Below are 21,698 nucleotides of genomic sequence, written 5' to 3'. Positions count from 1 at the left end.
CCAATAGTTTTTGCTCAAAGATGAAACCCATCTTTTCGTGTCTTAACGGTATGAAACAATACCATTTGTGCTCTCTTCACTTGGGATGAAAATTGTAAAAGCTTGGAAAGCTGAGCTGAAAGGGTCTTTAGAGGCCATTATGTCTACCATTAAAAAGGGCAGTACTGTAGGCAGTCTAGGCGGGTACAGTTGGGGGGTACTTCATACTCTGCCTTGTACAAGTGTTGATACTGGGTTTACAGCCTGTAACATGGGCACCTTGGCCATGAAGAATCTGAACCACGCCAAGCCCATCTGTGTGTGATGCTGATGCCTGGAGGGAGCCGAATAACCAGGGTCAGGTCTCTCCGAGACTTACCCTCCTTGAGTGTACTGAGGAAAAGGAGTATCTACTTTGCAGGGTTATTAAGGGAGTATACAGTAAGTTGATATAGAAGATCCCTCTGTAAACCATGAAGTCCTTTTTGGTTTGGGAAAATTATTGAACAGGAAGAAAAACAAAACTAAGTAACTATGGAAATCACCCGGTTCTTACGTGGGCTTCTGGCCCAGAAGGCATTCGGTAGACTTAAAACGAATGGTCTTGGAAATAAAAACTTCTAATATTTTACACCGAGTGCTGTTCGCTAGTCCAGCGGTCGTTGATTACCCTACAGGGAGAAGCTGTAAGCAGTGCTGTCAAATGGAAAACTGTCTGTGTTCAAGAGATCACAGAGAAGTCAATCATCTAGTTGTACTTGAAGGCATTTGCGATATTACGTATCGTAACTTAGAAAATCAGAGATACTGGGGCATCTGGGTGTCTGAGTTGGTTAGGCATCCGACTTCAGCTTGGGTCATGATCTCACGGTTCGTGGGTTTGATCCTTGTGTCGGGCTCTGTGCTGACAGCTCGGAGCCTGGAGCCTGCTTCGGATTCTGCCCCTCCCCTGCTTGAGCTCTGTCTCTCTCTCTCTCTCTCGATAATAAATAAACATTTAAAACAATGAAAAAAAAAAACAGAGATATTGAAGGACCAGTGAAAATACCATAAACCAATTTAAAAAGTGCTGGCATATTTTTTCAGTTGATTTGCAAGGTTGGCTTAATGGCTGTGGCATGTGGCTACTTAAATATGTAACTTTAAATTATTTTTACAAGGAAAAGCAAAATTTTGTATTTAGTTCAACAAACATTTATTGAGGATATAATGAGGAATCCAAGACTATCCCTGTCCTCAAGGTGCCCATTGTCAAGTAAGGAAAACAAACATTAGGAGACGGTGGAAAATGCGAGGAAGTATGCACCCAGTGCTGTGGGTGCCCTGCAGGGGCGGGGGTAGCATAGGAGTAGGGAAGAAATGCCAAGAAGGCTACACAGAGGAAGCAGGATTTGGCTGACAGTTGAAAGGTCCAATGTCTCAAAGGAGGAAAGGCAAATGGAACAGTGTATAGAAAGATAGGAGGCATGAGAGAATGTGTTCTCAGGGACCAGGGTGGGTCTCAGGATAAGTTTAAGGCAGTAAGATATGGATATCCCTGGATAAAAATAAGGAATGAATATTGGCTCTGTAACATTACTTCATGATTGGCTGCTTGCTCAGTGTTTACGTTTCTTTATAAAAAATTTTATTTACAGTATTTTTCCAGTCACCCCTGTGTCACCTATATAAACACTAACATACCTGTCACTGATGACACGTATTAGGAAAAGTGAAAATATGTCTCCTCTAAAGTGCTTCCGTTTTAAGGTTTTTGCATCTCTTAGAAACTTTCACGGTCCCTAGCACCTTGATGGGCTCTGTAAAACAAAGCATTATCCAAGCAGAGGTGTGACTGTACTAGAATTGTTTGAAGCTTCTACCGTTATTTTCCTATCAGAGAATGATTCATCATAATTTTGAACAGTGATGCCTTCAAAATCTTTGAGAGGTCAGAAACCCATTTTGCAGATGAAGAAACTGAGGTATAGAGTTCTCCTTGGTCCCAGGGTGAGAGGCTGGAGTATGTCAGGGAGATTATTGCTTTTGATTGTGTTAAGTTTCTTAATCCCTTTAGACTGTGAAGTCTCCGTTTCTTTCCCAAATCCAGAAATGGGAAGTGTTTTGAGATTTGTTCTATCTATGGGACTCCATCGCAGAATATTCATAAAGTGCTCAAAGTGCATGGTACTGTAAGAAGCTAGAGCCAGGGGCCGTTTCTCTCACTGTTCAGTTGAGAAGAAAGGGCATGTAGCATTGATTATTTATGAACTATTGATTATGGAACTAGTTTACAGTCCTCAGAAGTCCGAGTGTATAATGTGTGTGTCCAATTATTTTTTTTAAATCACGATCAGCTGTCTGAAGTGTCTTCACTGGGTTCCTCTTGTGTAAGAAGTACATAGCTTCCCTCGTTCCAGCTGGTGCACTTGACTATGCTGCAAAAGCAAACAAGACATTCTGCAATTGTGACCAAAGCAATACATAAATAAATAATCTATATTCCAACTTCCCCCTGGTTACATGGCTTGCAATAAATTGTGCAAATTATACACAGAAGGAACATACTGGCACTTCGAGTCCAGCTGACTTGCTAGGCAGAGCATTCTGAACATACTAAACAATCTACAGTTCTTTTCTCTTCCGGATCCCTGAAATGTCCATCCATCCCACTGTTTAGTTTCTATAGTCCACAAAAAAGTAGTTATAACTGTAGGTGTGGCTGAAGTTCATGTCCAATACCTATAACTGAAGCTGGGACAAGAAGACACCTGGAACTTAAAAAACATGTAATTTGGGGGTGCTTGGGGTAGCTCAGTCCGACTCTTGGTTTCGGCTCAGGTGCTGGCAGTGCAGAGCCTGCTTGGGATTCTCTCCCTCTCTCTCTGCCTCTCCCCCACTCGCACTGTCTCTGCCTCTCTCAAATAAATAAACTTTAATAAAAACTAAGCATTTAACTTTTTAAAAATATTGAACGGCATAGGGTTAAAAAATCTCAGGAGACCATCTACATTTACATTAGAAGCATTAGTGAAAGCAAAACTATCTTTTATCTAGCTGTGTATATGTTCATTAACAGATATGTATGAATATATGAAGAATACAAATTACCCATTTTCTACTCCCTAATTCTTTTTATTTTTCGTGATATGGTATGGATGCACGATCATTTATTTAATCATTCTCTTTTGGTCATTTAAAAAATGTTTTTGTCTTCATAAACTTTGTATCAGTTGACCTCTGAACTTCCCATGTAGTTGGAAATGCGCATATAACTTTTGACTCCCTAAAAACTTAACTACTAATAGTCTACCATTGACCAGAAGCTTTACCAGTAACATAAAACAGTCTATCAACACATATTTGGCATGTCATAAGGATTATATGCTGTATTTTTATAATAAAGCCAGAGAAAAGAAAATGGCATTAAAGTCATAAGAGAAAGTATATTATAGTACTGCATATATAGAAAAAAATCTGCATGTAAGTGAATCCATGCAGTTCAGACCTGTGCTGTTCAGAGTTAACTGTACATAAATTTTTGATATTACCGATCATTTCCTTAGGATGTGCTTCTAAAAGGAATCACTGGGTCAAATACTACGAACTTCTTAAAAAAGCTTTTGATACATGTTTATGAATTGCTTTCCAAAGATGATCCTGCCAAATGACACTCCTGCAAGCAATGCGGAAGACTGTCTCATCATTTACTATATAGCACAGCATGTATTTTTAATTTTGCTGGTTCAACAGGTGGAGTCTCTTTTTAAAAAGATATCTAGTAAAAATCACTTTTCATCAGAATCACAGAGGAACTGTAAATAGTACTGTAGTCTGTCTTACACAGATCTAGGTATGAAAATTACATAGAGAGACATTATGTAATGAGGTCCTACTATGATTAAGACGTAGGGCAGCCCTTCAAGGAGGTCACAGTCTTGGTAGAACGGGTAAGGCCTGTGCACGTAGGTACTTTCCTTACTCACCCCGAACCCCCCCTCCCCCCGCTGCCCAGTGCTCAGGAGAAAGCAGAGATGTGTTGTGCTCCACGTCCTACTGACCCCTGTCACTGCACTGTCACTGCACTGTCACTGCACTGTGCTCTCAGCCGTGTAGACTGGGCAAAGCCCAGCAAGGAAAGGGCAAAGAGCTCTCGGCCCAGTGCGCTGGCCCCATAGAATGTGTTCACTCTCTTTGCTTGGCCATTTTGGCAACCGCTTGTCTAGTTAGATTACACTTTTTGTTAACTGAAAGGCAAAGGAAGAAAGAAACACTTGTTATGTGTATGACTCTGGTCTTTTTATTCTATGTACTATTCATAAATAGAATTTGGTACTTTGTATTTATTTGGATATTTACATTTAAAAAGGGAGTCATTGGGGGCACCTGGGTGGCTCAGCTGGTTGGGCAACTGACTTCGGCTCAGGTCATGATCTCACAGTCCGTGGGTTCGAGCCCCGCGTCGGGCTCTGTGCTGACAGCATGGAGTCTGCAGCCTGCTTCGGATTCTGTGTCTCCCCCTCTCCCAACCCCTCCCCTGCTCACGCTCTGTGTCTCTCTGTCTCTCAATAATAAATAAACGTTAAAAAAAACACTTTTTTAAAAAAGGGAGTCACTAAATAAGCCAACATTCTTCAAAGAAAATTCTTGATGTTCAGTGCACACTATTTGCTCTTGTCATCAGCCCAAGACTCCATATTAAAGTCTGTCTTCTTATAGGAATCTTTGACCCCCCAGGGGATATTATACTCTAGGAAATCATAGTTGAATATGAATATATATACATACACACACATTCGCATACACATGCATATTCTTGGATGCTGATTTAATCGGTTCATATCTAAAGAGACAGGGGGTGGCTATTCAGAGTCTGACCCAATCTTTCTTTCTCTTAGTAATGGTGAGCCTTGTCATTGTCTCTTTCTTCTTAAGTCTTCAACATTATCAATAGATGTCCTCATGTCTAAAAGTTACTGAGAAAAGTACATTCTGGGACAAAACTTCGTTCAAAAGAAAACCACAGGCCCCACGTGGTTTCCATTAGGCCACCTCATCAAACCTGGACTTCACATGTAACTTACCTGCACTCCCAGCCTCCCCCAGAGGCTCGTCTTCACCAGTCAAGCCAGGAGTTCTCTGATCAGCACCGGTGAGCCTGCTACTTGAGCCCTTTCCATCCCCCAGAGAACGATGAGGTCATCCACCCTAATAAGACCCCTGCCCTTCTCCCTAAGGGAAGGTGACTCTGCCTGAAATAATTATTTCTTCTCCTCTGCTAATAACTTCACGACCCACCCTCTTTCCTATGAAAACCTTCCAGTTGGCACAGCTCCTCAGAGCCCCACTCTACTTAGATGGGAGGCCGCCCGGTTCGTGAATCAACCAGTGGAGCCAATTAGATCTTTAAAAGCTACCCAGTTGAATTTTTTTTTTTTTTTAAACAACTTTAACAGATCTATGTAATTTTACTAGTGAGGTTAGGGAATTCATTTAATCCAGCCATCCTCTGACAAAACGGTTGAAAATAATTACCTACCATAGACTGATGGCTGGAATTAGTAAGAGAACGGCAGACAGCAGAAAGGTGAAGCCTGGGTACCAGGCGACAGTGGCTGAATAAATTCCATTAAAAGTAGAAACTGCAGTGACGCCACCAAGCGTTTCTAAGAAGGCGATGCAAGCAAACAGGGTACCTGTTTGGGGTCAGGGTGTGGAAGGAGAAAAAGAAATGGCTTCGTGACAAAACAACGAACAGAACAAAGGGAGAAAACTTACTCCCTGGAAAAAACAAACATGGGGCACTGCTTGGTGAATGAAAGCTATTTCCTCCAAATCCCCGAGAAGTCAGTAACCCATTTTTGCAGGTGGAGAAACTGAGATCATGAGGTCCGCCTGGACTTGATGTGACGGAAGGTGAAAACACAATAGTTCCGATGTCGGTAGGGCAAAGGTAAAAGGCAACGACAGCTGACACATTTGAAACCCACAGTCTCCTGTCCCTGAACAGCCGCAGGCATAGCCACAACTACATAGCCCTGACGTTCAAGCTTATTTCCCACTCTCAGTCCCCAAGCTGGGGACATCTGTGACACACCTCCTATGTGCAGGTGGCTCCTACGAGCAAAGGTCCCACCCGAGGAGCCTTCTGAGTTAAAGCAATCCTCTTCATCTGCTTCTCAGATCTGGCAAAAGTGACAGCTGCAGACAAAGACAGATGATGGCATATGCTTTCTGCAGCATGGACTGGATCCCTCCCTCCAAAGTGCCGGCAAATTGAGCAGCCACAAGGTTCCTTTGTGTGACTCCTCAAGTAACTGTCTGTGCTCTAGTTATGCCATGGTTTGATGCGAAGTGAGTCTTTTCTGCCTTCCCTGCCTGAAACGGCTTCCACGCTGAGGTGGCTCACAAGACTGAGTGAGCGGGGATCCCGCCACTGCCCGGCACCCCTGCCCGCCTACCACGGTTGGTCGAGGGCAGGCCCTGGAGCATCGTTCGAGGAGCGTAGGGTGGCTGCGTGGTCAGTCCAAGTTCATAATCCGAGAAAAGGGGGCACAAATTCTGCCAATGTTTCGTTCTGTCTGCAATCCAAGGCCACGCTGACTGAGCAGTTAAACCTCTAAAGGACAGGCGGGTCATCTTGATGTACTTGTCTTCCTCTTTGCCCTATTTGGCATCACCAGATGAAAAACTTTGTCCTGGTTTTCCCGCTCTTCTTGATGTCCCCGGTAGAAGTCCCTACGTGGCTTTGGCGGACTCTATCATTAAGCCGTTGTGCTTGTTCCCTGCTTTGCCAAGTTTACTTTTCCATGAGAAGTTGTGATGTATTTTTTCTACAAACAATGCAAATCATGTAAATAACTGTATTTGATGGACTGGTGAGAAGGAAAAGGCAAGCATGAGGGTCACCTTTCGTAACCAGATTATGGCTTACGCTGTCCGTGTTTTAATTTTCCCCGTGGTCTTAGTCTTGTAGACCGTGTGGCGTATGGGTTTTTATCTACTGAGACTTTTTACCCCGGTATACATCTTCTCGTACGTGGCTTCTAATTCTTCACTGAATGACAGGTCACGTGTCCATAAAACATAAATATATCTCTGAAGAATACTGTGTTTTCACGTACATGTCTTCTTTTGACTAAAATGAAAGCTCTGTTCATGCCAAGTGCACATCTATTCTGTTTACTGCTGTGTCCCAGGGCCTGTCTGTCCTGGCACATGGAAGATGTTTAACCCGTATTTGTCGAATGAATGAAAAAAAGCTTCATTCAACAGCCCAGTTACCAATCAGCAAGTAGTACACAGACCTGCTGCCTCCATGATTTATGATAAAACATGAAGTCAGTTCACTTGGGAGGAAGTTCTCCTACCTGTCTATGCGATTATCTTCTTATATTTCTGATCCCTTGCTACAGCCAGGCGCAGTGCCATGGAGGACAGACTGGACAGAGGTAGTCCTGTTTTGCAATGACCTAACTCGATTCTTGACAGAAAGCTGGCCAGGTGGTACGTGTGTCTGGCGTAAACAGCCATCCTGTGACACAGTAGGGTTCACTTGTCGCTCAACTTTCTCGAGCAGTTCAACTTGTGTCACAGTCACCAGAGATAAACTGGATTAAGTCATCAGCCCATTGTTTCGTATCTATACTTTTCTTAATCCGGTAGGTTTCAAAAGTCGAGTGTGTTTTTCCAGTGTTCCAAGTAATCACAAAGAGTGCGCAGGGAGCAGTGAGGCAAGAGGTAGTCCAGGGTGGCTTTAGCTGGGAGTTTCACGGCCGTATGGAGCACAGAGATTCCGAAACAATCCAGTTTCCTCTCCTTTCTCATTCAAGATGATGGGGATACTGAGAGACTCATGAAAACCTCTGTGGCACTTCCTTTCTCCTCCGATCACCTTAAAGCACATAACATTTTCACGAAGATATCCCGTTTTTAAAAAAGTAATGCAGGACCAGAATATACTCAGTAGGGAAACTCTGACATCAGCAAAAGGCATCCTCAGTGAAAATCCAAAAAACAAAACATTTTAAAGTGTCACTTTAAATAGCCTTTGTAAAGGAGACTACACCAAATAAAAACCAAAACAAGCCAGGTACTCTGAGAAGTGTCTTTTAGCTCCAAGTTGTGAAGCAGGTAGATGTTTCTTTTTCTCCCGAACAGCTCTACCGAGGTATAATTCACACGCCCTAGAACTCACCCCTTTAAACTGCACAGTTAACGGAGCTGCGCAGCCTCGCCCCAGAAGAAACCGTACCCATTAGCAAGTGCTCCCTCTCTCTCCAGCCCTGGACAGCACTTACCTGATTTCTGTCTCCACGGGTTTGCCTTTTCTGAACGTTTCATATAAATGGAGTATTTATACGACAACGTGTGACCTTTTGTGTCGGGCTTCTTCATTTTCCACAATGATTTCAAGGTTCATCCGTGGGGTAGTTGGGTATCATCAGTACTTTATTTTTATTGCCAAATAATATTTCATTGGGCCGATATACCACATGGCATCGATCCATTCATCAGTTCATGGACGTTTACATTTGTCTTTACCTTTTGGCTACTATAAATAATGCTGCTGTGAACATTTGTGTGCAGGGTTTTTTGTGGGCATATGTTTTCATTTCTTTTGGGATTTCAATTCCATTCTATTTCTAGGAATGGAATTGCCGAGTCCTAAGGGAATTTTATTTAACTTTCCGAGGAGCTACCAAACTGTTTTGGCAAAACGGGTGCATCATTTTATGTTCCCACCAGCGGTGTAGAAGGGTTCCAGGTTCTCCACATCCTGACCATCTCTTGTTGTGGTCTTTCCATTTCAGCCATCCCGGTGGGTCTCACTGTGGTTTTGGTTTGCATTTCCCTGAAGGCTAATGATGTTGAGCATTTATTCATATAATTCTTGGCCATTTGTACAGCTTTCTGGAGAGATGTCTATTCAAATCTGTTGCCTATATAGTTGGGTTGTCTTTTGGTTTTTTCTTTTTTTTTTAATTCCAGTGTAGTTAACACACAGTGTTATAATAGTCCCAGGTGTACAATACAGTGATCCAGTAGGTTCCATATACTACTCAGTGCCCATCCAGATAAGTGTATTCTTAATCCTCCTTACCTATTTCATCCATTCCCCTCCCCCACCTCCCAAGTTCCTTATTAGACATGTGATTTACTCATATGTTCTCACACTCTGTAGCTTGTCTTTTCACTCTCTGGATGGTGTCCTTTAAAGTGCAAAAGCTCTTAATTTGGATAAAGTCTAATTTATCTATTTTTCTTTTTGTTGTTGTGCTTTTGGTGTCATACCTAAGAAACCATTGTAACCCAAAGAAGCAGGTATATTTTTACATATTACAGTTACAAATTTTTATATTCCTAAGTGGTTTTCCAATCATCATTACATAATCTATAAACAGCTGTGTGCATATACAGTGACATGGGTGGAAGAGAATCAAGAAATATATTTTTAAAGGCACTGAATTAGCAGTCTTCCCCAGTGTTGACTAAACTGCCATAAATACAGTAGCCTAGATATGAATGGTCCATCAACAATTAATATGAATATCTGCACCAGGCTGAGGCATGAAACAAAAGAAAGCTCCAAAATCTAACAATATTCACATGGTACAGATATGCCTAATATCTAACTAGTAACTAGTTCTAACTAGAAATTTAATTTTGTTGTCCTTTTGTATTGGTTATTCTCTGCCCTCCCACTTCAGCTGTTTGATCTCCTGTGTCCTGCTCTGTGCTTGGGAGGCTGATAGATTTGCTCCTATCGAATGACGTGGATTTCCTTGCTAATCTGACTTTCTGTTGCACTTGGTCAACGAGATGAAGGTGGAGAGAAAGCTTGTAGTGTCTTGTCTCTGCTCCCTCTTTGGGCCACATTCTCTGGGTGCCTTCTCCACTGCCCACTCCACCATACTGCTTGGACTTCATGAAAGTCGCTATTGAACCAGCTGAGTGGGATCCTGTTTTTGCTAGGATTCTAATTCAGGCCCAGCTCTGACATTTGTGGGGTCCAGTGTAAGAATACACTTAGAAGCCTATATATTATATTGTAAGTATTTGTGAGTTACAGTTCTAATGAACAAACTGTTCAGTAAGCTATGTTTCAACTCCCCACTCTGAGAAATATGCCTTCTATACCTTCACGATGATTTGGAAGGTCAGACACAGACTCCGAATTCTCAGACTCTTTGGAGTTCTGTGGAGGAACATGGCAGCACTGGCCGAGCTAGCTGGCCCTTGGCCCTCAGTCCCCAGCTGCAGGGTGCAGTCCGCCCACGCTGTGTTCTATCTCTTGCTCCATCCTGCTCAAAAAGGATCATTTACACATGGCTGTACACACCCCACTCTGCAATGCCAAGGTTGGGCTAGTTCTATGAAGAGTGATGGCTTGGCTACCCCTTTGGTCTAGAGGGGAACACACGGTCTACCCTCAGGAGAAAGGGTCTGAGGAAGAGGACCACCCAGGCACTCAAAGACACGAACCCAAAACTGTTTGGCTGGGAATTATGGGTCCCGGATACCCAGAATATAGTCTAGAAGGGGGAGGTGTTGTGAGCTCCCGGGCGGGCATCTGCCTGGGCCCTGAGCACTCCTCTCCTCTTGAGGCAAGGCCTGGCTAGATGCAAGCCTTCTAAAGCGGGAAACCCTGGGCAGGGCACCCCTGCCTGAACATAAGCCTCTACCGAACACAGAATTTGCTTACCACTTAATTCAAAAGGCATTCTGAACAAAAAAAAGTGTTGTAGAATATTCAGAAGAATCAAACATTGGTTGTCCATAGATTTCAGTTGAAACAGATTGTAAACTCATTATATTCATTAAGCAAATTAAACTCACCTTGTTCAGTAGAACGAACCACTTTTGATATCATGGACCGTAGAACAGAGAGCGGCACGATCGTGAAAAGGAATGGCAACCTGACTGTAAGAGAAATGGTGGGAAATCACTGGCCAAGTCAGAAAACGAATGGCCAATTTTAAATGTGAAATACTTTCTTTCTGACTATGTCCTTTTCTATAAGCATCCTACCTCATTGCACCCAAGGACTGAATTAATTAATTGTAGACTTCTGTCTCATGACTTAAGATACACTATAGATGGGTCAGCTAAAGGTTACTTTACTTTGTTATTCCGGGAGTAAGAATAAGAGTTCATGGAGGTTTTAGGTCCTTGGGATTAGAACTGCGATTGGGACTGATGTGCTGTTTCCCTGATTACTACAGTGACCTCTCGTTCAGCAAGTTGTGACTTAGCTTTCTTCATGTATTTTCTGGTTTTGCTTCCTTAGACTTGACATTCTTAGTGTTAGCATGCTTTTAGTATATTGACTCACTTATCGAGAAAGTGGTTATCTTTCTGCTTGTTCATGTTTGTGCTGAATCATTTTATGAGCCCAGATCACCTCTCCTCTTAAATTATGACCCCTAATAGTAGCATTTCTAGTTCTTTGACAAAACAGTAATAGATTATTTTTGCAGATGATGTTAAAGTTTTCACACATATATCAACTTACTTGACCTTGGCAATTCTAAGGGAGACAGGGAGAACCGACATTTACTGAACACAAGGCCTTGTGCTTAGTGCTTTACAGTGATCTCTTCTAATATTCTTGTAACCCTCTGAATTAGGTACTACTGTGCCCATTTTACATTAGAATAAATGAAGGCCCTCAGTACTTAAGTAATTTGCTTAAGATCACCTGGTGCCATATAGATGGACATTAAACCTGATTCTCTTTGGTCACCCCGCTCCCCTGCAAGGTAGCAAGAGGTTGGCAGTGGCTTTGTAGAAAAAGATGAAATCGGACCTTTCCTAAGGTCCCACTTGACAGATCTCTTAGCTCTTTCAAAGGCGGCATCTCACTCAAGCCCTACAGAAACCACCTGTGGGGTAGGTAGTTGAGGAAGTAGTCCAGTTTGCCAAAAAATGATTTATCAAAAGCCAATTGACGGAATGACCAATTTGCAAAACCCTGTCTTAAAGAATTTTCTTCTTGAATATATTCAACAAATGTGAATTTTATAAATCTTTTGAGTTTATTTTATGTAATGATCTTTACTTCTTATGGGGCGCCTGGTGGCTCAGCCAGTGGAGCGTATGACTCTTGATCTTGGGGTTGTGAGTGAGCCCCACGTTGGATGTGGAGATTACTTAAAAATAAAATCTTAAAAAATAATTTTTAAAAAGTTTTATGGAAAGTAGTCTTCTTAGCAGCACTTTAAGAAATATTCAAGTTGGCAAAAAGCTCTATTGAGGAATTGACTCACAAGAAGAATGCTTCTCAAAACAATTTTTTGGCAAGTATGCAAATTTAGAAAATTGTGGTTAATCATTAGTGTTTTTTAAACCAATTGGCTTTCACTTCCTGGCAAAGTGCCTTAATTGAACTAGAATGCGTTAAATAGAGAATGTTAAACTAAAAGTTTCTCACCCAGCAGACTAAATTCATTTTATATAAACATCAAATACACGGTTAGTTCTAAGGCTACATTTTGTATCTTACCTAAAAACATCATTAATGTCGTTCTGGCAAAAGCAGTCATGACCATTCCTGCCATGGTGGTAAAGATTCCAATGAAGGCCATGTGAATGTCTTCCATACAGTAAGAAAAAAGCCATATTCCTAGGAAACTACTGAAAAAGGTAATGCTACCCAGAGCCGATCCATAACCTATAAAGACTTCATTCCAGCAGAGTGGGGAATCCAATTCATAAAGGATAAAAATGGGGGAAATGCCAATTGTCACGAAAAAATAAGTGATCATTGTAAAAAGTAACAAACAGAGAAAATACCGTCGCTTACCGGAAGCATTTTTAAAAAGCATGTAAGTTCGGTAAAATAGGTTTTTAAAGCCTTCACTACATGATATGGCAACATTCGGAGACGAAGATTCTTTCAATGAATCGCCAAGAAAAAATAAAATATAAATCAAGTTAACAGCAAGAGCCATACTAATAATGAAAAAGGACCACACAAAACCTAGTTCTCTGATAAAATAGCCAGAAGACAGTCCCGTTAATCCAGTGACAAGTCCAAGTATGAAGTCAATTATGGCTATTCGAATTGTTCTTTGTTTCTGTTCTACACATTGATCAACTACGTAGGCAAAACAGGCCCCTAAAAATGTGGTATAATTGCCACACAGTGCACCGATAAAGGTAGATGCAATCAGAAGCTGGACTGGAAAAGCAAAGTAGGAGAGCACACAGAGCCAAACACTGGTTGCAAGAGCGCCAACGGAAGACAAAATCAAAGGGAATTTCCGTCCTCGATGATCACTATGAGACAGAAGTATGAACGTAGACACTAGACCAGGAATTAGCCCACTTATGTCCATCTGCAGATTAAAGAGAGACACCTTCTTCTGAACTTCCTGCAAAGAAACAAAAAGAAGACGATGTGTTTACAGAGATATAGACAACATGCATGAAAATATCACAGTGCGTGCTTTTCTTTTTTCCAGTACGTCGCCAACAAGGAATCTCTGCAGCATGGGTTTGATACAGCCTGAATCTTCATCCAGTTCACAAAGCAAATAACAAGAGGTGACGCAGGAATCAAAGCTCAGTCATAATATTCAAGTACCGTGGTGGGGACTTTCATAAAAAGAAAATTGGGTATTGCGGTGTGTCTGTCTTATATAGAGGATCCACAGACCCCAAGACTTCTGGGACTGGCCATATAAGGATATTTCTTTCTTCTGTGAACAGCTAGCACGGAGATCATGACCACTGTTGTCAAGCAAGAGCAACACCCTTTCCCGTGACAGATCCTTCTGTCTACTTAAAAGGCAATGAATATCACGTGTAAACGTCATACTCGGTAGACCTTTATTTAGGAGGCACTCAGTTGCTTTTTTCACATGTGTCTCCACAAATACGTTTCTTCCAGTTTCTTTCTTCCCTTACTAAAAAATAAGATAAAACCCCAAGAGAAGCTTTGCACTGACGAAGACGGATGGTAGCACGCCATGAACTGAGGAGGAAGGTAAATCCAGCTTCTCCAAGCCAACACACCCGGGGGCACACACAGGCTGGAAGATGTTACAGGCGCTGCACTGGTTGTTTGGGGGAGAGCATTTGGGGTGATTTCTGTTTGCCACCTCTCTCTGTACTTTCCAAGTTTTATACAGAGTATGTGCCATTTTTATAACAGGGATTGCTAAACTCATTTTTAAAAACAGACGGATTCATGTAATATTTAGAAAGCACCCTAGAACAACTGATGAACCACACAGAAAAATCAAGTACTGAAATTAATGATCTTTTAAAAGAGTGAGCCCGTGTCGATTTTTATATATCCATATAACGCAAGTAACTTCCCGTCACCAGGAAGTGTTGTCGTCACTGAGACTCAAAGCTCCAGTCATCTCTGTTTCTGGCCTTTCCCTTCACCCATGCCTGCCAGCACGCGGTGCTTCTCGTGACCTCTGCCTCTTTCCGGTCCCATCACTGCCACCGGAAGCACAGGGCTCCTAGCGCTCACCAGGACTCCCCGGGCACCTTGCTTTCCCTCTCTTCAACTCGGTCCATGACCCAGCCTCGTCACTTGGTGGATCACACACCCCAATGGTGGGAGCGGCTTGCCAAAACACACTAGTGGCACGTCTCGCACCTGCTTATTAGCCCTCTGCCTGCCAGAGAAAGCTCACGCTTTCCGTGTCCGTTATGTTAGGCCACCCAGAGGCGGTCCGACCCCACTCTTCAGCATGATCTCCACTGCCTCCCCAAATACGCCGTGTTACAGGCACAGGCCTTAGTCAAGTCCAACTTGGATTTGCCTGAAATGCCCAAACAGATGTAATCTCTCCCGTTGAACCTTCTCATCTGGCCATTATCATTCTTCAGTTGCACTTTTTTGTGTAGCGATTAAGAGCTCTGGAGTCAGATGGATCTAGATTCAGAAGGAGCCCGTTCTTTACGTAGCAATTAGAGTGATTTTTAAAAACACACACCAACCAGCTCATGTTACTCCTCCACCCAAAATCCCTCGGTGGCTTTCCTGACAGTGGAATAAATCCGAATTCCTTGCCACAGTGTGGGCGGCGATATCATGACTTCTCTGATTTCAGGTCTGCCTCTCGGCTCCCCTCAGCCACATGCATTCCTCAGACACTCCACGCTCATTCGCTTGTTTTGTACGTGCTGTTCCTTTTGCGATGACCACACGGCTCACTTCCTCAATTCGAAAGTCACTTCCTCAGAAGCCTTCTGTGAGCCATCCAGAGCAACCCCATCAACCCCCACCCAGGGCTCCATGCCCTTATCTGGCTATAGTTTTCTTTAGAGACTTGCCCCACCCCCACAGGGTGGGTTACTTTAATGGAGCTGCTCACCGTGTGCCCTGTCCACTACCACTAAGCTCTGGGAGGGCGGGCACGCGGTCTTCTTTGCCACATCGTCACGGATTCCAACCAAGTGCTTCACAGGGTGCCCCACAGATACTGGTTGTACCAGTGAATAAGCAAATAAAATAGGCGACGCGCTAGCTGCGTGTGATGCCGACCGAATTATTTATCCCTATAGCTTCATCTGACAAGAGGGGGGTATGAAGAGTCCCTGTCTTGCAGGCTGTTGTGAGTGTGAGATTTAAAGTCAGCATGGCAACATAAGGCACACCGCAGAGACCCTACTATAAGTTCATGCTTAATCAACTCTGGTAGTTTCATTTTTACTAGGGCAGGCTTCTTTTAAAAAAAATTTTTTTTTAAATGTTTATTTTATTATTTTTGAGACAGAGAGAGACACAGCATGAACGGGGGAGGGGCAGAGAGAGAGGGAGACACAGAATCGGAAGCAGGCTCCAGGCTCCGAGCCATCAGCCCAGAGCCCGACGCGGGGCTCGAACTCACGGACCGCGAGATCGTGACCTGAGTCGAACTCGGATGCTTAACCGACTGAGCCACCCAGGCGCCCCTAGGGCAGGCTTCTTGTGCACACCGTTGTAGCTCCACGGTTATAAAAGCCATCAAGTAAATATTTACCGAATAAAGAAGTAAATCAAACAATCATTTTCTAATCCGCTTCTCAACAAGCTATTCCAGTTTGGGATTCCTCTTCCCATTCCCACCCCTCCCCCATATCTGGTCTTCTTTCTAACCCAACCTCTTACGCAGACTTCTCTCCTCATCTGCAATCTGTTCCTTTTAAACTCTGGAGAATCATAATTAGATAAGGGCAAATGGAAGAAATCAGAGTAAAAAGGGCTATGTCTTCTACAAGACTGAACAGGGTGGCTCAAGCATCCGACTCTTGACTTCAGCTCAGGTTATGATCTCACGGTTCAGTTCATGAGTTCGAGCCCTGCGCCTGACTCTGCACGGACAGCGTGGAGCCTGCTTGGGGTCCTCTCTCTCTCCCACCCGTTCACTCGTGCACGCACACTCGCACACTCTCTCTCAGAATAAACTTTGAAATAAAACTAAAAAAAAAAAAAAAAAAAAAGACCGAACAGAAGGACAATGTACTGAGACAAGTGTAAATTACATTAAGGAAAGGAATATCAATTTTCAAAAAGTCACAATTCCATAGGCTGTAGTATATATAGTAATTACAATTGAGTAGAAGACATTCTCTATCTGCTGGTAATAAGGGACTGTGTTAGTTATTAAAAGGGTTATAAGTAAATTACTGAATAAGAACAATTTCACCATCTGGTTGCCACCAACTTGCCCCCTCAACTAGCAGGGTCCCTGTCTTGATAGCACTTGAAGAGAAGAGACCAAAGTGGCCAGTTTAGCACCTCAAAACCAGTCGTTTCACCTGGGAAGGAGAGGATGGCAAGGGGCTTCAAAATTCCTTCCTCCACACAAGTCAACAAACATGCTTAGAATTCCCTACCTCTTCTGCTTTAGCCAAGAGTGTCCTTCCCACAGCCTTGCCATTTTGTTAAGAGGCCCTTTAGAGATTAATCTTGCTCAAGAGAAGTATGTAGGTGCATCTTATAGTCACAAGACTCAGAAAACTCAAAGATTTGGAAAGTAGGTTAGATGAATATTTATATGTATTTATATTTATATGTCTATATATATTTGACCCTACTAGGTTGAAAAATAAGACTTTTCATTCATATAGAGTTTCAAAATGTTAAGTATAAGTGAAATAGCTTAGTTGATTCTTCTATCTATACCCTGAAATTCGTATTATTATCTTGCATTCCAATACATGTGTCTGTGTCTGTGTATTTGTTATATAGAAGGATAAATAAATATGGTATCACAGTAAGAAGTTCAATACACTATTGTATTATGCACTCTTCTTACAAATAATTGGTCTTTTGGGGGGGTGGCAAAGAAAAATTTGAACTGAAAAAAATCCTTTGTTTTATTCAGGACTGACTCTGTGTGTCCTATGACATTTTATTTTTAGGGTTACAAGAACAATTCTCAAACCCCTCAATTTCTTTAAGTCAGCAAGTGCCCAGCACCCACCCCCAACAGAGCTGGGAATTGAGAAGGAAGGTCCTGAAACAGGGAACATTTGTCCTTGGATTTCAAGGTAAGAGAGGGGCGCCTGGGTGGCTCAGTCAGTGAAGTGTCCGCCTTCAGCTCAGATCACCATCTCACCGTTTGTGAATTCGAGCCCCACGTCAGGCTCTGGGCCAACAGCTCGGAGCCTGGAGCCTGCTTCGGATTCTCTGTTTCCCTCTCTCTGCCCCTCCCTCACTTGCACTTTGCGTGTGTCTCTCTCTCAAAAATAAAGAAACATTAAAAAAATAAAAATAAAGGTAAGAGAATATTCTTATATTGAGCAGGGACAGTATCCAGAAAAGGGGCCAGAGGGAAATGCTGAAGGAGATGGGGGTGCCTCCTGGGAAGCAAAAATGCTCCTGTGACCTAAGGAGCAAAAAGCGAGTGGCCTGCCCGCCCTGTCCCAATTGTGGGTGGGGACAGTCATGCTTTCTAGTTCCCCAATCTGAGAAAAAGGATCTGTAGCTCTAGAGTACCAACTTTAAGAGAAGGGATCTAGGGCACTATGTTTTCTTGAATATTAATCTCATTAAAAAACAATTAATGAAACAACAATTAAACACTGGGCAGAAATTTTCAAAATGAGACCACTGCTCTGGGCAGTGGGGGCCTCTCAGCAGCTGGGTAAGGCCAGAGGCGGCCAGTACTCATCACCTGCACAGTCACAGAGGCCACCAAGGTGACTGAACCACGGCCTGTCTCCCCTCACTCTGGGAGGGCAAGGGCAGCAGACTTTTCCACACATTCAAGTCCTCTCCCCCTCTGTCCCTCCCACTGCTCCCAGGTGTCTGCTGTAGGAAAGCATGGAATCCAATATAGAAACTGATGAGCCTACTGAACCTTTTCACTCCCTGGGAGTTTATATATATAATATATAAATATATAGAATTATATATTCATATATTTATTAATATAAATATATAATACTTATAAAATACTTATATATATTTATTTATATATTTATTATATATAAGATATATAATATATATATAGGAACATTCTTTTTTTTTATTAAAAAAAATTTTTTTTTTAACGTTTATTTATTTTTGAGACAGAGAGAGACAGAGCATGAACAGGGGAGGGGCAGAGAGAGAGGGAGACACAGAATCCGAAGCACGCTCCAGGCTCCCAGCTGTCGGCACAGAGCCCGACGTGGGGCTCGAACTCACGGACCGTGAGATCATGACCTGAGCCGAAGTCGGATGCTCAACCGACCGAGCCACCCAGGCACCCCAAGGAACATTCTTAAAGTCAGGAGACAAAACCACCAGGTGAGACCCTTGGCCCTTCTATTTTTACGACCCCACTCTAGGCCAGAACCCTGATGTCTGCATGGCTTCCCAGCAGTTATCAGTTCCAAGAAAATTTCTCCCATGGAAATGAGGAACGGCAGAAGCTGTGTCCAAAGGCCAGGCCTCAGCCCAGCAAGGTTCTACCTGACACCTGGGGAGCCACCTCCAGAAGCGCCACAGCCTTCCTTCTGGGCCCTTGGCCATTTCTTCTAGGCCTCAGACTCCTCGCCCAGTCACACCCGAATCCCCTTCTCCTGAGGAGAAAATCTGAGAGCCGGCTAGGCAAGTGACTTGCATTCCTCCAAACTCTTCTGGTCCTTTGAGAGGTGAGGCGGTGCCACTCTTTGCCATCACAAAGTATCCCCTAGGGGAAGAGTTCAAGGTGTAGAACCGCCGTCTGGGGGAACAATTCCAACTCTAAATGCTATCTCCTTCGCATCTGGACGTTGGTAGACTTTGCTAAAAACTGTCTGAGGGAGCCGGCGGATGGTGATGCACCTCCTGTTTGAAACAAATCAAAAATTGGGGGAGGAGGCCAGAGAGGGAGAAGGTAAGGCTCTGTAATATCTGGCTCAACACTTTCAGTGTCCTCAGAACCAAAGTGAGTGCTCCCCTCCGCAGACAGCCTCCCACGGCTGCCCCTGGGCACTTGGGAGTCAAAGCTGATCTGCTAACACCGAATGATGAATGACAAATGCTGCCGCCTGCCCCCTACAAGTCCATGAAGGACACTGGCCCCAAGGTCCACAGTCTTCAGTGATGGGCTACTTAGGGGGTCACTGAAAACTGGGTCATGTACAGGCAGAAGGAGGGGTGGTGGAAGGAAGCAAGCCAGGGAAAGGCAGAAACACTGTTTCCCCCGGCCGCTGGGACCACCGAGTACTCATTCCAGTTGGCTGTGGTCCAACTTTCAGGCTTTGGGATGGGGGTGGGGGAGGAGGAGGAAAGAGCCCCTGGGGAGGTGAGACTAGGCGGAAATTTTCTAAGAAAGGAGAAGCACCAATGTCACAGAAGAAGGGGCTTTTACTTAGAAGAGGCAGATTAGGGACACCTGGGTGGCTCAGTCGGTTGGGGTAACTGACTTCAGCTCAGGTCATGATCTCACAGATCATGGGTTCCAGCCCGGGGTCAAGCTCTGTGCTGACAGTTCAGAGCCTGGGGCCTGCTTGGGATTCTGTGTCTCCCTGTATTTCTGCCCTTCCCTGCTCATACTCTGTGTCTCTCTCTCAAAAATAAACATTAAAAAATAAAAAAAATTAAAAAAAGAAGAGGCAGATTAAAGGTGTTAGGAAACTTCAAACAGGAGAACTGAATAAAGGCTCTTGACCTGGGATTTCGGAGCATTTAAGGTGACCCTTGAGAGATCAACGTATGATGAGTGCAATGCCCTCTTTCATCAAAAACGCCTTTACACATTCCCCTTTTATTACATTTTAGGGATATTTTAATGTCTTACCTCCTGGAATGCAAAAATTGGGCTGCTTGTATTTTTTCCACACTCAGAAATATTGCTATCCGACACAAAACTGTAGTTGCTGGTTTCTTCCCATATCCTCCTATACACATACTGTGTTGTCAGTGGGGCAGTCAAAGTCAGAGCAAATGCACTCAGGCAAATGGCAGGTTCTACAAAGAAAATCTTCATGTTGCCTGGGTAGGTAGTTGAATTCTGTTAAAAAGAACGGGGAAGTTAGAGGAGTTCTGTGGAGTAACTGGGGAACAGAAAGCAGTAAGCAGTTCGTAAGAGATTAATTTTCACTTTGGAATAGGGTACGCAGTAAACCGGTGACTATCGTACTTAACTATTTTTAAGAGTAAGTATGACCTTTCAGGGCTCAAACCGCCTTAAAATAATCTTAGTAAGTTGTCACCCATTTTCGTTTGGAATCATCTCACCACAGTCCCCACATTGTATATACTGCCAACCGGTTTTCAAAAGGCAAACAATGAGGTTCCTCCGGGAACGCGATAATTGCGCAACTGTTTGTTATTGTTATTTTGCTGCTCGTTAACAAGGACAGGAAGGGGGCCTTTAAAAAGCAGCTGCCGATCATAAAGGGATTTTTTTCTCGTTTAAACTCACCCCACGGTTACAGTCTTCCTGCCAGGCTAGGCGCAGGTCTGATCATTTTCGGGGCCGGAATCCCCGGGGGCTGTCTTCTTTGGGGGGGAGGGGGTGCCCTGCGCTCTCCGGGCGCCTGCCGAGCAGCAAGTGCTCCCGAGGCTGGGGCGGCCCGGGACGCGCCGGGGACACTGACCGCCGCCTGGGTCGGGGGCCGGGTCTGCGCCGGCCGCCGCGCTGGGACGGGGAGGGGAATTTCCGTTGAATTCGACCAAATGCACCTGTCGGGGAAACTCAAGCTCTCATTTTAAAGCAAACCAACCGAGCGCACTCCGGCGTCCAGAGTGACGACGGCGACAGGTCACTGCGCAGCCCCCGCTCGGCTCCTCGGTGGCCCTGCGGACTCGGCCCCAGGGAGCACGGGCGGCTGCTCCCTGCGCGGTGGGCAGCCTGTCCGCGGGTCGGTGGGTGGGCCTGTGGGCCCGCTGCCGGTCGGCTCCAGACAGAGGCTTAGCCCCCGCCCGCGGAGCACCGCAGCCGGCCGAGAGGGCGGGGCCGCGGGCTGCCGGGGTCGCCGCCGGCGTGGCTGTCCCTGTCCTGCCTGGCTCTTCTGCGATTGGGCCCGGTGTCTGGCTCCCTCGCGGGGATTGGTCCGCTCGACGTCGCTCCCGTGAACCCGCCCCCAGAGGCCCCAGGCTAAACCTGGCGCCGCGCAGCCGTCCGCCAGCCCGAGCTGTTTGTAGGGCAGCGCAGAGGTCTCGCTTTAGGGCTCTGCAGTGGAAGAACATTTCTGGGTCTGAGCATCGTTTTTCGCAGAAGCACACGGAGATCTGTTGCAAAAGTAACGTGTGTGGGATGCAGTTCCCTGTAGCGTCCGGGTCGGCAGGGCAAGTGCCCTAAGAAACGCAGAAAAGG

General features: G+C 44.3%; 1 protein-coding gene across 4 annotated transcripts; it reads right to left on the bottom strand.

The window, feature by feature from the left end:
- Window positions 1–1,729: 1,729 nt before the first annotated feature.
- Window positions 1,730–21,372, bottom strand: SLC46A3 (solute carrier family 46 member 3). 4 transcript variants are annotated; one of them, XM_060637459.3, is made up of 6 exons: window positions 20,805–21,367; window positions 20,178–20,390; window positions 12,464–13,334; window positions 10,798–10,881; window positions 5,498–5,654; window positions 1,730–2,396 (listed from the first exon to the last, which is right to left on the bottom strand). In XM_060637459.3, the coding sequence occupies exons 2-6, from the start codon at window positions 20,364–20,366 to the stop codon at window positions 2,312–2,314; spliced, it is 1,386 nt and encodes a 461-aa protein (XP_060493442.2). In that variant the 5' UTR covers window positions 20,367–20,390; window positions 20,805–21,367; the 3' UTR covers window positions 1,730–2,311. The 4 variants fall into 4 exon arrangements, with proteins under 4 accessions (XP_060493442.2, XP_060493441.2, XP_060493443.2 ...); XM_060637458.3 differs by having other exon boundaries at window positions 21,106–21,367; XM_060637460.2 differs by lacking the exon at window positions 20,805–21,367 and adding an exon at window positions 18,866–19,085 and having other exon boundaries at window positions 20,178–20,269.
- Between the last annotated feature and the right edge of the window lie 326 nt (window positions 21,373–21,698).

Source organism: Panthera onca, chromosome A1, assembly GCF_046562875.1.
Source record: "Panthera onca isolate mPanOnc1 chromosome A1, mPanOnc1 haplotype 2, whole genome shotgun sequence".
Lineage (NCBI taxonomy): Eukaryota > Metazoa > Chordata > Mammalia > Carnivora > Felidae > Panthera > Panthera onca.
Note: the sequence above shows the minus strand (reverse complement) of the source record. Positions and strands in the feature narration are given on the sequence as shown.